Below are 15,433 nucleotides of genomic sequence, written 5' to 3'. Positions count from 1 at the left end.
ATTAGAGAGATGTCTGTATTAGAGAGATGTGTCTGTATTAGAGAGATGTCTGTATTAGAGAGATGTCTGTATTAGAGAGATGTCTGTATTAGAGAGATGTCTGTATTAGAGAGATGTCTGTATTAGAGAGATGTCTGTATTAGAGAGATGTCTGTATTAGAGAGGTGTCTGTATTAGAGAGATGTCTGTATTAGAGAGGTGTCTGTATTAGAGAGATGTCTGTATTAGAGAGATGTCTGTATTTGAGAGATGTCTGTACTAGAGAGATGTGACAATTAAGGTAGTGCTCCTAGTAATTCTAAACACACAACAAATCAATCTGATTCATTCTATTCAATTTTTGTTCAAAGCTAATAAATAAAATCTTAAATACTCTAAGTAAATATTTCACTGACTAATTTTGAGATCCCAAAGTCGCGTTTCTCCTACCAACTACCATTTAATGTCTTTCATGTTTAAAATTAATTCATAGCCGCATTAAAACATAAACTAGCTTTGATAATACGAACTCGAAAAATTCATTTATACAATGAAAATGGAAAGAGGGATATTTGGGGCACATTTTTTGCACTAGACATTCGTCTTCAACCATTATCTGGTGATATTTTAGTTTGGTGTTTCTTTCATTCCAAAACCCGTTCTACCAAACCTGACTCTCCGTTAGCTCTTTCTGCCAATCATTCATCGCTTTTCCTTTCAGTTCATTCTGTTAGCGGATCCAGGAAATCTCGTTCGATCAATTTTTCTAGGAAATTCCTCGCGTTGTTTCCCGTCTTGAATTTCCTTGTCTGGCTTCGCTCGCTGCTGCGCATGTCCAGTAAAATCCTACCCTCACGAGAGAGCATGCGCAGAAAAGGCAACAGCTCGTCCACGGATTCCAACTGGTACACTGTCAATAATGGTCGGCCAGGGTGACACTCCAATGTCTTCCCCGTCACATAAATATTCTTGCGCTTCGCCAACAGTTTCGTAATGCGACTGACGTAAGGTATAAAAATAGAACCAATATTTCCTTTGTTTTCTTTGGTACCCACTTTCCCCGCGGTCTCTTTAGTACCCGGGTTTTTCGCGGCCTCTTTAGTGCCCATACCCTTACTACTTCGTTTTCCCTCCGTCTCTTTAGGAATCTTGTTTTTCGCGTTCTCTTTGGCGCCAACTCCCTTTGAACTTTTGCCCATTCCCTTCGCCTTCTCGCTGGAGCACAGACTGCTCTCGCTCTCAGTAATACCCAGACTCCTAGAGCCTTCGAAGGCCCAACGGTACATTTGGAATTGAGGCAACTGCTCTTGTGGTAAACACAAGGCCATGTCCAAGAGCTTGCAAACAGACAGATACAATCCAAGCCATTTCTCCTGACTGTAGTTCACGTAGCCGCTCGCACCCAGGACCGTCTCCGAGTAGAACATCTGCTGGTCACGTGACGGCGTATCGGCCTGTAATAGGTCGCTTTCCATGAGCAGAAACACGTGAATCATTTCGGAGATTATCATTGGCCAGATCGATGTCATGTTGTCGGACATGCGAAGAAGTAGCACTCGGAAGAATAAGAAGACTTGCTCGTGGAGGACTGGAACTTGGGGCATGCGCAGACACTCGGCCAAACGTTCCTGCATCTCAGGGAGGACAGACTGGTATTGATCTGCCTCGCTACTGAACACAGCGAACGAGAGACGTTTCAACATCATTGCTCTCTGTTGCATTTCCTGAAATAAATAAACACTGGATCAATAAGAGTTGATTCTTACTGGACCTCTAGGAAGAACAGTTTAGAACTGATAGAGCTATCCAGTGTAAATAAAGTTAGTTTAGTTTAGGTTTCCTCCTGTAGTAACACTGGATCAATAAGAGATGATTCCTACTGGATCTCTAGGAAGAACAGTTTAGAACTGATAGAGCTATCCAGTATAAATAAAGTTAGTTTAGTTTAGGTTTCCTCCTATAGTAACACTGGATCAATAAGAGATGATCCTTACTGGACCTCTAGAAAGAACAGTTTAGAGCTGATAGAGCTATCCAGTATAAATAAAATTTTACCTGTTCATGGTTTCCAAAGAGACTAATAGTAGAAGTTGAGGTGACCGTAGCCCGCGCCATAAGCTCTCGAAAAGAGGCCTGATCCTGAGTGAACAGGTTGTCGATGATGATGCGCCAGTTTCCGACACTTTCCGGAGCCATTTGAAAGAAACCTGTTTCAAAAAATAACTCAAACATTTCTTTACGCCAAGCCTTCCTTGTATATTGATAACTGCTGAGCGAGGCAACCAGCGCACAGCAGGCTCGGAAACTGGGAACATTAGCGACACTAAAAAAAGACAATGATTGAGATGTTGGCAAATGCAAAAAACTTCAAAATTCCCCCCAGAGATTCTACGTTTGTTATATTCTACCACGAGTCTAGCACGAGATTCCTTACTTCAACTCCATATTGAGGTTATCTGTCTCCAAATTCGGTCAAAAAATCTACAAACGTGAACTAATTACCTGTGATTTCTCAAATAAGGCGTGACATTGCCCATGACGTTGAACAAGAAGTTAACCACACGTTCCTTTTCTTCGCTTCCAAACACAATATCCAAAAGTGACGCCAAAACATCCGCCAGCACTATAAGAGCCTGGGTACTATGTTTCCCCGCGTTACCACCGCTGACAGGTTTACTCGCGGGCTCAGATCTGTCGTCACTACTACTTAAGGTGTCGCTCGCGGATTCGGGCGAGATTTCTTCATCGGGCCCTCCAGGGTGGGTTATAACGGATAGATTTCGGCTGAACCAAGCGGAAGAACCAAGTGATAAACCAGCAATTGATGTGCAGGCTTCTATCAGACGCTGAGCCACATCCTTTGAAAAAAAAACCCAACAAAAAATCGTCAAAAAGTCTCAACCAGTGAGCTCTATACAACTGGAACGATAAGTCCTAAAAAACATCCCTATTCAGCTTGTAGCCAAAATAGTTTTTCTGAGTTTTGAGACGAAATACTTGACGCTAGACGTTGGGCTGTGTGTCAAATTAAAGCTATTGAAAAGTTATATTTGGTGTAGAAACTTCAAGACTTAAACTACAAAGGAAATACATAAAAAAACAAAAACAATTACCAACCGGCAAAAAACCGGGAAATTTTGAAATCTTTTTCAGATATTTCCCTTTAAGCTAAAGTCTCGAAATTTCTACACGAAATATAACTTTTTAATAGCTTTAATTTCATATACGGCTCAACATTTGGCGTCAAGTATTTCAGCTCAAAACTCAGGAAAAGTAAAAAGCACTGCCTTTAATTTCCTCCTCAGAGTTATCGTTCCAGTTTGTTTACAGTTCAATGGTCTCAACAGGCCTCAATCAAAGATTCGATCAAACGAAGCCGATCTACAACGATACTGACCTGGGTTTCTTTACGAGATTTTCTGTCCTCCTTCCCCGGAACTTTGACACAATATGTATGTAAGTTAACCAGCAGGAGAAACACGGCCGGAGGGGGAAGGTTTAGTTGCAATCCATCTTTCAACAAAGCCAAGAATGAACCTCTGGCTTGGGTGATATAACTGAGCGGAGAGCGTTGTAAAAACTCGTGGAAGAATTGCAATAAACTTGCTTCAAAACCCTTGTCGCGATTTGATACCTCTTGACGAATAATTTGCCTGACTGTATCAATAACAACCTCCAAAGTTAGCGCCTAAAAGTAATTGTATTAGATCAATAAGAGATCATCCTTACTGGACCTCTAGGAAGAACAGTTTAGAACTGATAGAGCTATCCAGTATAAATAAAGTTAGTTTAGTTTAGGTTTCCTCCTGTCGTAACACTGGATCAATAAGAGATGATCCTTACTGAACCTCTAGGAAGAACAGTTTAGAACTGATAGAGCTATCCATTGAATTCTTCCTACCTTTATATCCAAGATCAGAGAGATAACTCGTAGTTGGTCATCGGAAACAGCCATAAAGAAATGTGCTTTCGTCTCAAAGTCTTTCTCGTTCAATTTATTCGTGTTCCAAACATCAGCGACGGATGCCAGGAATACAATCGTGTGACTCATCGCGATTGGAGTGAGCAACTGAAGTATATTATGACGCAACGACTGGAAAGTTGAAGTGAAGAAAATTTGATAGACTTTGAAACAACTATTGCACAAACAATACTTTTTATATATACACAAGAAAACTTGCTCACAAAGAGATTTATAGCAAGATTGTAAACAAGTTGTTGCTGGAACGATTTCTAAGCGAATTAAGCGAATTTCTGAGCGAATATCCTTCCAATAGCAAGTCATCCATAATCACAAACAAGTTCTTTACTTAAACATCATTTTGTATTTAAAAATGCATTTTACCGACCTTTGCTGTTCCCAGTAAAGCCATACTGGATGGTAAGGTGTCGTTAGGACTATCCAGATTCCATACACCCCATATCGAGAGCAGCGTAGCGATAACTCGAGGTAAAATGCTCAGCAATCCTTCCCTTGCTTCGAGAAGTGGAGTCGAGTTCTGCACGTAATCTGACGAATCGTTTGACTTGGAATTTGAAGAGAATGCGTGGAGAAGATTGGCGAATATTTGCATCGAACGAACTGGTTTTTGACCAGAATCAAGAGGAATCCCCGGTGAACCAACGCTGTTACCTTGAGGGAAAATATTGTCAGGTTTTAATGCGACAGAATATATCTTTTGGTAGGGCAGTTTTCACTGAAGTTAATACTTAATAAAGCATTGACGGTACCTGCGCGGGGTTGAATAGAAAGGACTGGAGACGATACAGCGTCCAACAAGCAGAAATGACAAATGGATGTTACCCCAGCAAGAGCTGCCAATAAATGATCAGGAGGATACTGCTCGTTGTGAGCGCTAGAAAATATAATATTCTTTGAATTATTCTTATTGATCCAGTGTTACTACAGAAGGAAACCTAAACTAAACAAACTTTATTTATACTGGATAGCTCTATCAGTTCTAAGCTGTCCTTCCTAGAGGTCCAGTAAAGATCATCTCTTATTGATCCAGTGTTACTACAGGAGGAAACCTAAACTAAACTAACTTTATTTATACTGGATAGCTCTATCAGTTCTAAACTGTTCTTCCTAGAGGTCCAGTAAGGATCATCTCTTATTGATCCAGTGTTACTACAGGAGGAAACCTAAACTAAACTAACTTTATTTATACTGGATAGTTCTATCAGTTCTAAACTGTTCTTTCTAGAGGTCCAGTAAGGATCATCTCTTATTGATCCAGTGTTACTACCGGAGGAAACCTAAACTAAACTAACTTTATTTATACTGGATAGTTCTATCAGTTCTAAACTGTTCTTCCTAGAGGTCCAGTAAGGATCATCTCTTATTGATCCAGTGTTACTACAGGAGGAAACCTAAACTAAACTAACTTTATTTATACTGGATAGCTCTATTAGTTCTAAACTGTTCTTCCTAGAGGTCCAGTAAGGATCATCTTTTATTGATCCAGTGTTACTACAGGAGGAAACCTAAACTAAACTAATATTATTTTATATACCTTTTAGTTCCTTCACTCCTGTGATCTTTAAACACCCTCGTGACGTCACTAATATTGCTGCACATCTGAAGCACGATTGGTACAACCCATTTTCTCAAGTCCATACCCAAATATGGCAAACACTCTATGACGAATCCTGTCCAGCGGCTGCTCATCTCAAAATTACCCTGAGCCTTCAAGCAACACAAGGCCATGTTCAGCAGCATCTCTTGCGAAGAAAGCGACTTTCCTTGAATAAAGCGAGAGGTGTACCCCTCCACCTGTGGGACACTCTCCTCACCACCTTTCATGATGATCTCAAAGTCCGAGTTTCCATGGTGATCTGGCGTCAGCGCTTCAACACACGACAACAGCGCATGCTCCAAGACGATCAACGCCTCAACGACTTCCAAAAGCTTTGATTGCAAAATCATTTGATCAACGGTTTCTTTCAATGGCCCCTGAGTGGAACCATTTGACGAATCAGACCCATCGTAAGAGGGTCGGAAGTTGTCGGACGAACGTCGGGCATCCCCGGGTGATGGTCGGGAAGGATTCGCAGGAGGTCGGGCGGACGATGTATTATCATATCTTCCATTAACGGTAGCAGCTAAACAGTGTATGATCGCTTTCTGAACGCGACATCGCGACAGCAAGTCTGTGATAAAATTTCCAAAGCCATGACCACTTTCACGAACGAGTTTGACCAGTTCCCAAATCAGGTTTGTCAGGCATTCCAAGCTGGAAACCTGTGTCTTAACGTTGCCTTCCAGGAATTCTGAAGAGACGTTGGACGAGAGAGGGTAGTGGCTGCGTATGAAGTAAAGAGTGATTGTTATCAAAATTTCCAGATATTTGCTTGTGTTCGGCTTGATCGTGAATTTACCAGGAGGACTTGTCTTCGAGTCTTAAAAAATGAAGAAAAACATCAAAGTTTAGAACTGATAGAGCTATCCAGTATAAATAAAGTTAGTTTAGTTTAGGTTTCCTCCTGTAGTAACACTGGACCATTAAGAGATGATCCTTACTGGACCTCTAGGAAGAACAGTTTAGAACTGATAGAGCTATCTAGTATGAACAAGATCAATTCAGTTACCTGTGCGGTCTCCGAACAACGGGCCATAGAAGCCCTTTCCAAGTAGCGAACGTTTGTGACGAATCAGAAGCTCTTTAATTCGTTCTTCGTAAGGTCCAAATGAGCTCCCGATGCTTGTGGCTGCCGAAGCGCAGACGAATTGTCTCGGAACGACTCGTAATACGCCGGAGAGGGTACGGAAAGCGTACAAGATGCGATGATAGTCACATTTGCCTGAATAATGGAGCTTATGCATGTCTGATGAACGAGATTGAGACTGTGGACCTTGCACAGGATTTGTGCTCGGCTGGTCTTTTGTGGACTCTAAAAATGAAAAAGATTTATTAATACTGGATAGTTCTATCAGTTCTAAACTGTTCTTCCTAGAGGTCCAGTAAGGATCATCTCTTATTGATCCAGTGTTACTACAGGAGGAAACCTAAACTAAACTAACTTTATTTATACTGGATAACTCTATCAGTTCTAAACTGTTCTTCCTAGAGGTCCAGTAAGGATCATATCTTATTGATCCAGTGTTACTACAGGAGGAAACCTAAACTAAACTAACTTTATTTATACTGGATAGCTCTATCAGTTCTAAACTGTTCTTCCTAGAGGTCCAGTAAGGATCATCTCTTATTGATCCAGTGTTACTACAGGAGGAAACCTAAACTAAACTAACTTTATTTATACTGGATAGCTCTATCAGTTCTAAACTGTTCTTCCTAGAGGTCCAGTAAGGATCATCTCTTATTGATCCAGTGTTACTACAGGAGGAAACCTAAACTAAACTAACTTTATTTATACTGGATAGCTCTATCAGTTCTAAACTGTTCTTCCTAGAGGTCCAGTAAGGATCATCTCTTATTGATCCAGTGTTACTACAGGAGGAAACCTAAACTAAACTAACTTTATTTATACTGGATAGCTCTATCAGTTCTAAACTGTTCTTCCTAGAGGTCCAGTAAGGATCATCTCTTATTGATCCAGTGTTACTACAGCAAGAAACCTAAACTAAACTAACTTTATTTATACTGGATAGCTAACACATATAATTCCCACTTACTTCTATTTTTTTCTTTCCCACCAGAAGATTTCAGGTCCTTCATACCATGAGACACTGTCAAAATCACTTCATTTCTTTCTTCACTAATATCCTCCAATATCCCGTCTTGTACATCATCGTCCTCGTTTTCACCCTCAGCATCCCTATCGATCTCTTGTTTCCGCTTTCTCTCACGCTCACAGTAGAAATGAGAAATCCTCGCGGTTGACGGATGAAGCAAAAGTAACAACAAGGGCTCCAAAATGCGACCAATATCACCTTGCTCCAGCGAATGACTAACCCACATTTTAGTAAGAGACCTGGGAATTTGGGAAAATGGAAATAATTCAGGTTGAATCTGATGAATATCTGATTGGTAAAACATCATGGCATTCGAATATGGTGAATCTTAATATTATAATACCGTATTTCAGGTTCGTCTGACTCAAGACCGTCCATCATGACAAAAAGAGATCTAGGCAAAGATTGGTAGAAGACACAAATACTAAATATCCTCAAATATCCTCAAATATCCTCAATGAGCTTTAAAATTTCATTTCAGAAGTAAACATTTAATATATCATGTTATAAATCGAAATGTCATGTAAGGTCCGTTTACACTTGCGAATTTTGCTGCGATTTTCTTCTTTTGATAGATGTGAACGAGTGATTAGTTACGGATGCTCTGATGTGTACGAGCTCCTATTTGAACATCAGTAACAAATTCACTCGTTCACATCTCTCAAAAGAAGAATATCGCATAATATAAAATCGCAGCAAAAATTGTAAACGGGAATTTATAAATCGAAATTTCATGTTATAAGTCGTGTTATAAAGCACACAAATACTACATATCTTCAATCTACTTTAAAATTCCCTTCTCATTGTTAGCATGCCTAAGGGCCTTTTTATATGATCCCGTCTAGCCGTGACGGGATGTTTTCATCCCGCTTAGCCGGGAAACTCGCCTAGGTGGGATGGCGTGTTTATATGGAGTTCATTTTGTAGTGCAGGTTCCTTCGACGGCATGTTTTACTGTAGAAAACGAATATGCCAATATATACACATGCTCCTAATGTATGTTAATCGCGAATCATCCCAGCCAAGCGGGATGGAGTGTTTATATGGCAATTTCTCGTCCCGTCTAAGGGGGATCCCGGCAAGAAGTGCCGGGATCCCGTCTACGCGGGATGGAAAAGTGGTCATATAAACACTAATTAGTGTTTGTATTACAAGCGGGATCTCGGAAACTGTTCCGTCCCGGCTAGGCGGGATCATATAAACAGGCCCTAAAGGCATTGTATTCAGTTGATGAAAATGACCATATAATACCTGTCAAAAGTGCGGAGACCACGGGCAGTTCTTCCCTGAATATTCTGTGATAAAATGCTCTTTGCAATGTGCCAAAGATTGGCAAATCTCTTCAGGGCCTCCAGGCGGCTCTCCTAAAGGTTCAATGTTTTTCAAATTGATTCAGCCGTTTCAAAAACGATCATAATTGACTGAGAGTTACTGTACCTTGTTAGCGGAGACCATAGAGGAACCAATGACGTTCTCGCAAAGATGAGGGCTTGGGGTTAAGTTGTGCAGTTGAATCAATAATTCCACCGCCTTACGATGATGGATGGGCACAGGACGTCCTAATATTGACCACAAACTGTTTGCAATCACCTGTGGTTGGACGAAACGAAATTAGTTTTGCAAAAATAAAGGTCTAGGGTCGGGTGTTCGAAAGGCGTTTAGTTTAAACGTATCCAGGCGCTTTAAACTATATATTGAAATGTAATAAGTATTCATATTACAGTGTCATATAGAGTTCAGTTGAAAACGCGAAAAATGGGGGAGAGACATCCATTTTAAGCAAAGTTTGTATCTCCCCCCCCCCGTTTTTCGCGTTTTCATCTGAACTCTATATGATTCTGTAATATGATTACTTATTACATTTTAATATATAGTTTGAAGCGCCTGGCTTCGAGGCTGGCTTAAACGGCTGAAAAAGTTCAAAATGGAAAACAAAATTATCTCTTTATGTGACAAATGAGCTGAAATATTTTCCCTGGAACAGATAAAGCTTTCTAAGTATTTTAACACTAGATCGATCAGAGATGACCCTTACTGGGTCCTTAGGGTGAACTCTCTCAATAACTCAATTCATAACCATCCGGTTCAACGATACCTTATAAATATCTGACTTTTCAATCAAGGTAACTTCGTCCAACGTTAGTATAGGAATGACCATAACTCCAGCGTCGACAGAGGTCAGTCCTGGGTTCACAGATAAGGTTAGGTTAATGAGATCAAGAACAGTCGATACTGATGTACTCTGGATATTAAAGTCATCCAACTGATAGCAACAAGATATCAAACATCGCAGCCATGTTGGGAGACGACCTTTCTCTGTAAACAGAATTAAAATTTTAGTTTAGGTTTCCTCCTGTAGCAAAACTGGATCAATAAGAGATGATCCTTACTGGATCTCTAGGAAGAACAGTTTAGAACTGATAGAGCTATCCAGTATAAATAAATGTTAGTTTAGTTTAGGTTTCTTCCTGTAGTAACACTGGATCAATAAGAGATGATCCTTACTGGACCTCTAGGAAGAACAGTTTAGAACTGATAGAGCTATCCAGTACAGATATTCTAAGTTCTGACCTTTCATTGAAGCACCAGACTCTGTTCCTCTCGCCTGCATCGGGAAACAAGACAACTCAACAAGTAGTTTACACATTGCTGTGTAGGTCTTTGCCGCAGTACTTGGAGAACTACACGAAGACTTCACGTGATCACCACCTGCTCCGAGCACGCGAGGGCGCATGTCTTTCACGTGATAGAGTTTGTCATTGGTAAAACTTTCCATGGCTTTCTCTCCATCGAATATCTTCCACTTGAAAAACTCCAGGATGAAATCCATAAAATTCTCGATACACTTTCTTATAAGCATTGATTGACTATCGTGTCTGACCATTTCCTCATTTTTTTCAGTTTCCTTCAATTCTGATAACTTTCTATTAGTTTCTTCCACTTTGGATTGATCGATTTCATTCTTTTTGCCGTTTTTTTCTCTTTTCTTTCGTTTTTCTTTCGATTTTTCCTTCCTAATTTTCTCTTTTCGTTTCTCGGAACTATCTTTACTCTTTTCTTTCCCCGGTGATGTTTCCGCTTTACTTTTGTCACGTTTCTCGTCGTTTTCCTTCACTGACCGCCTCTCTTTTCCTTTACCCTCCTCGACGTTATCGCCATTTTTATCCACTTTCGATTTTTCAAACTTCGGAGTTGGAAATTTCTCAACCATCACTTGTTCTAAGGACTCAACGGATAAATCTTCATCACGTGATGTAACACGCGATTTCAGTTCTTCTTCACGTGCCATTCTCTCTTGTTCACGTGATTTTCGTTCTTGGTCACGAAGCTCCGTGCTGACGTCAGCGGAATCGAAGCTATCACGAGATTCGAAGCTGTCACGCGACTCAAGCTTATCACGTGCGTCATTGGGTGCTGTCACGCCACCTTCACGTGGCGAACTGCTTCCAGAAGAATCCTCAAATGTTTTTGAATCGTATTCGATGAAATCACCGGAATCAAACTCGCTGTTCGTGGGGCTCATGCTCGAAGGGACAATATTCCGGGGTAGAGAAATATCGCGGACAAAGTTCGTAGAAGGGGTTAGTTTTGAAAGAAGTTTGGAACAGAGCAAAACTCCCTCCTCTAATTCATCCAAAGTCAGATTTTGACAACCACGTGTCAGCTCTTGAATAATTTGAGACAAGAGTTCTGGCCAGTGCTGGGACTCTGTTTCAACTGAAGATTCCTAAACAAAAACAAGTTTGAAAGTTTATGTTATCAGTTGAAATGTCATGTTTTAGAAAGAACTATAGAGTTATCCAATATAAATACAGTTAATTTATTTATAAGGATCAATAAGAGGTGATCCTTACTGGACCTCTAGGAAGAACAGTTTAGAACTGATAGAGCTATCCAGTATAAATAAAGTTGGTTTAGTTTAGGTTTCCTCCTAGCTGTAGTAACACTGGATCAATAAGAGATGATCCTTACTGGACCTCTAGGAAGAACAGTTTAGAACTGATAGAGCTATCCAGTATAAATAAAGTTAGTTTAGTTTAGGCTGTAGTAAGAGATAATCCTTACTGGACCTGTTAAACGGTTTAAAAATAAAAAATCTTACCAATGCAACAATGTTCAAAATGAAGTCAGTCAATCTTATAACATCAAGTACTTCCAATTTATCATCATTTTTATCAAGTTCCCTCACATCTTTCCCAGGGGAAACATTGCCCTCTAGGTCACCTGCTCCAATGGTCGCTGGGCTGTTGTCACCATCAGACCTTCTGTTACAAGCAGCTAAGATCTTTGCAATATACTGCCACATAAAGTATGGTTCAAACGTATTAAACAACAAGTTCCCAGTTTTAATCAGTTCTTCCATTGGGTTCTCTTTTGAAATACTTTGTTTCACTGGCTCATGTTTTCTTAAAGCTATTTCTCGACTCTTTTCAATGCTTTCTTTTGGATTAAAATGCTTGTAGCTCAGGAACAGATTTTTAAAGACCTCTATAAGCACATCCTCAAGGATTGCAGAGCCAATTTCAGGTTTATCAAGCAGGTTTAGCAGGATCCTGAATGGTTTGAGCAACTCTAGTTTTGTAGTTTTTCTTGACATCAGAGCATCCACTCCTGGGATATGAATAATGTTTATGACTTAAGATGGAACTGATAGAGTTATCCAGCATAAATAAATGTAGTTTTAGGTTTCCTCCTGTAGTAACACTGGATCAATAAGAGATGATCCTTACTGGACCTCTAGGAAGAACAGTTTAGAACTGATAGAATTCCAGTATAAATAAAGTTAGTTTAATTTAGGTTTCCTCCTGTAGTAACACTGGATCAATAAGAGATGATCCTTACTGGACCTCTAGGAAGAACAGTTTAGAACTGATAGAGCTATCCAGTATAAATAAAGTTAGTTTAGTTTAGGTTTCCTCCTGTAGTAACACTGGATCAATAAGAGATGATCCTTACTGGACCTCTAGGAAGAACAGTTTAGAACTGATAGAGCTCTGTAGTAGTCTATATAAAGTGCAACCTACCTGGTCCACTCTGTTGCCTAAACAAAGCTTTCATTCCTTCAACAACCAACTTCTTTCCAAACATTTCAAAATATTGGCTGCTATCATCTTCACTGGTGCTACCAGAGAGCTGTGACAATCCAGCGCCGTTTACACCAAGTATCCAGGCATACAGTCTTCGGTTCAGGGACATATCCCTTCGAAGTAGAACTCCAAGTGCGGCAGTCATCAGAGTAGACAGGTGCGCGGGGGAGAGGTAGGGGACATGGAGGGGCAGCAACTGAACTAAGAAGTCAAGGATGTTTCTTTGCACAAGAGCAAGGCTGTCGTTTAGGGCAAGACACAGTCCTTGAACCTAAAATATTAGTTTTTTTCAAACTATTTATATACACAGAGTAAAATACTAAAGTAGGTCACATCTGGGTGCATTGCAAGCTAATGGGTTAACAAGAGACACTGACAGATATTTTTGTTAACTTATTAACTGACAGTACTCTTCCACTGATGAGTAAAATCATCTGACATTAGACAGAGTAAAATACTAAAGTAGTTCACATCTGGGTGCATTGCAAGCTAATGGATTAACAAAAGACACTGACAGACAGAATTTTGGTGCTTTGTGACCATCGATCAATTACTCACCATATATGCATGGTTCTTGCCCAGCAAATGCTGCTGCTCCGTTGGTGGTAAATGTTTGTCCAGTTGCGAGAGGAGAAATATTGTGGCAGGCAATCTTGCTGAAGGTGTTGTGATCACAGATTGCCACAATGCATCAAAGAATATATCGATATCTGTGGCAACACTGATTGACTCCAGCAAAGAAATTGTTCTGGTTAAAAATGGACAACAACAGAAGAATAATAAGGAAGCTAGTAAGCTAGTAGTACCGTACAAAACAGCCTAAGAGTTTAGAAAAAGATGAAAGGATTTTAATTCAAACAGTACAAACCTTTCGGTGTAGTCAGATCCTTCCTCGATTGCTGGCAAAAGACCCAACAACAGACCAGGTAGACTTGGTTCCAAAGCTACACCAAGTGGTATAAAATGTTCTTCATATAATTTCATTAAAACAGGCTTGACAGACATTGCTGAGTGACTCATTAATGGAAATAGCCCAACGCTGTAGATAAATAGGTCTTGGGACAAACGTTTGTTGCCGATACGCTCAAAAATAAGGTTGTAGGTCTCCAGAGCTTTGAGATGAACACCGCTGGGTAGGGCTGGATGCATGCATTGCGATAGTCTTTTACCAATCATTAGTTTTCTGGGAATAACAACAAACTTGGAATAGGAATTCAAAACCTAAAGAAAACACAGCAAGATTAGTCTAAGAAATCGGAAAGCAATATAGGGATATATTATCGCTTAATTTATTTGTATTTTACTCTGTCTAATGCCAGATGATTTTACTTATCAGTGAAAGAGTACTGTCAGTTTATTAGTCAACAAAACTATCTGTCAGTGTCTCTTGTTAACCCATTAGCTTGCAATGCACCCAGATGTGACCTACTTTAGTATTTCACTCTGTGTAATGTCAGATGATTTTACTCATCAGTGGAAGAGTATTGTCAGTTAATAAGTTAACAAAACTATCTGTCAGTGTCTCTTGTTAACCCATTAGCTTGCAATGCACCCAGATGTGGTCTACTTTAGTATTTTACTCTGTCTAATGTCAGATGATTTTTCTCATCAGTGGAAGAGTACTGTCAGTTAATAAGTTAACAAAACTATCTGTCAGTGTCTCTTGTTAACCCATTAGCTTGCAATGCGCTCAGATGTGACCTACTTTAGTATTTTACTCTGATTTTACTCATTAGTGGAGTCAAACCCACAACTTTGCATGCAAATACCTAAAATGATGCAGGCCAAACACTTAGGACTCTTTCAGAATTAAGTGTTTCATGTGACATCATTGGAATCGGACGAAATACAAAGAAATGGAAAACCTGCTTTCCCCTAATGTTATTATGAAAGTACTCCCGGATAAACTAGCTACAAATTATGACAAATTTGAGTAATATTGTTCCTTAATATGCACCGAGATCGGATTCCGTTACAAGTTGTACAAAGACGTACGTGTTACAACTTACAAAATTACATAACCCCAAATTTTTTGTAGAAATATTCATTTACTTGAGGTATAAACCTACCTTGTTTAATTTCCCCAATGCAGAGATCAAATCGGCCCATTCGCTGGTCGACTCGAAACTCCTCAAAGCTTTCTCAACCGCTGCGATAAACTGCCGATATTTGCTGTCAGACAGCAGCTCGACTTCTTCTGAGGACATTTTTTATATCAACGCTTCTTTTAAACGGATTCAATGAACTTTGAGGCTTGTTCTGCATTGCCAAGCATCGTGGACACAACTCATGCGTATAATCTCCATAAATAGCAAACAATTCATCCTTTTTCAAGACGTTTTAATCATTTTCCGGCGGTTTTCAAGTATCTTTCGATCCTAAGCTGAACTAATATATTTTCAACAAAAAATAAACAAAATTTTTGCGACTTTTCGAGTTTATTTTTATTTTGAAAATGCTGAAGTGTTTCCACCGTTGAGAAAATCACATTCAGTTTCAATAGGAAATAACACTGAGCTAATAATAACTGGTATGCTAGCTGAATATACGTATACCGTAATTACTCGAATAAACGCCTCCCACGAATAAACGCCGCCCTCGAATTAACGCCGCACGGACAAGCAAAAATATCATTAAACGCCGCCCTCAAATAAACGCCGCAACCTTTTCG

General features: G+C 39.8%; 1 protein-coding gene across 1 annotated transcript; it reads right to left on the bottom strand.

Annotated features, from left to right (window-relative positions):
• Positions 1–325: 325 nt before the first annotated feature.
• On the bottom strand, positions 326–15,198 carry LOC114537807 (protein dopey-1-like). The gene is made up of 20 exons (XM_028558904.1): positions 14,832–15,198; positions 13,631–13,983; positions 13,321–13,510; positions 12,700–13,033; positions 11,778–12,286; positions 10,247–11,402; positions 9,771–9,991; positions 9,113–9,265; positions 8,927–9,039; positions 8,019–8,069; positions 7,616–7,914; positions 6,571–6,873; positions 5,496–6,381; positions 4,711–4,835; positions 4,329–4,612; positions 3,881–4,072; positions 3,377–3,667; positions 2,482–2,837; positions 2,035–2,302; positions 326–1,703 (listed from the first exon to the last, which is right to left on the bottom strand). Exons 1-20 carry the CDS (start codon positions 14,967–14,969, stop codon positions 702–704), a joined length of 7,224 nt encoding a protein of 2,407 aa, XP_028414705.1. The 5' UTR covers positions 14,970–15,198; the 3' UTR covers positions 326–701.
• Positions 15,199–15,433: the final 235 nt, after the last annotated feature.

Source organism: Dendronephthya gigantea, unplaced genomic scaffold (assembly GCF_004324835.1).
Source record: "Dendronephthya gigantea isolate DGI-Jeju-01 unplaced genomic scaffold, DenGig_1.0 000165F, whole genome shotgun sequence".
Taxonomy (NCBI): Eukaryota; Metazoa; Cnidaria; class Anthozoa; order Malacalcyonacea; family Nephtheidae; genus Dendronephthya; species Dendronephthya gigantea.
The sequence above is the reverse complement of the archived record's forward strand: the minus strand, read 5'-3'. Positions and strand labels throughout refer to the sequence as shown.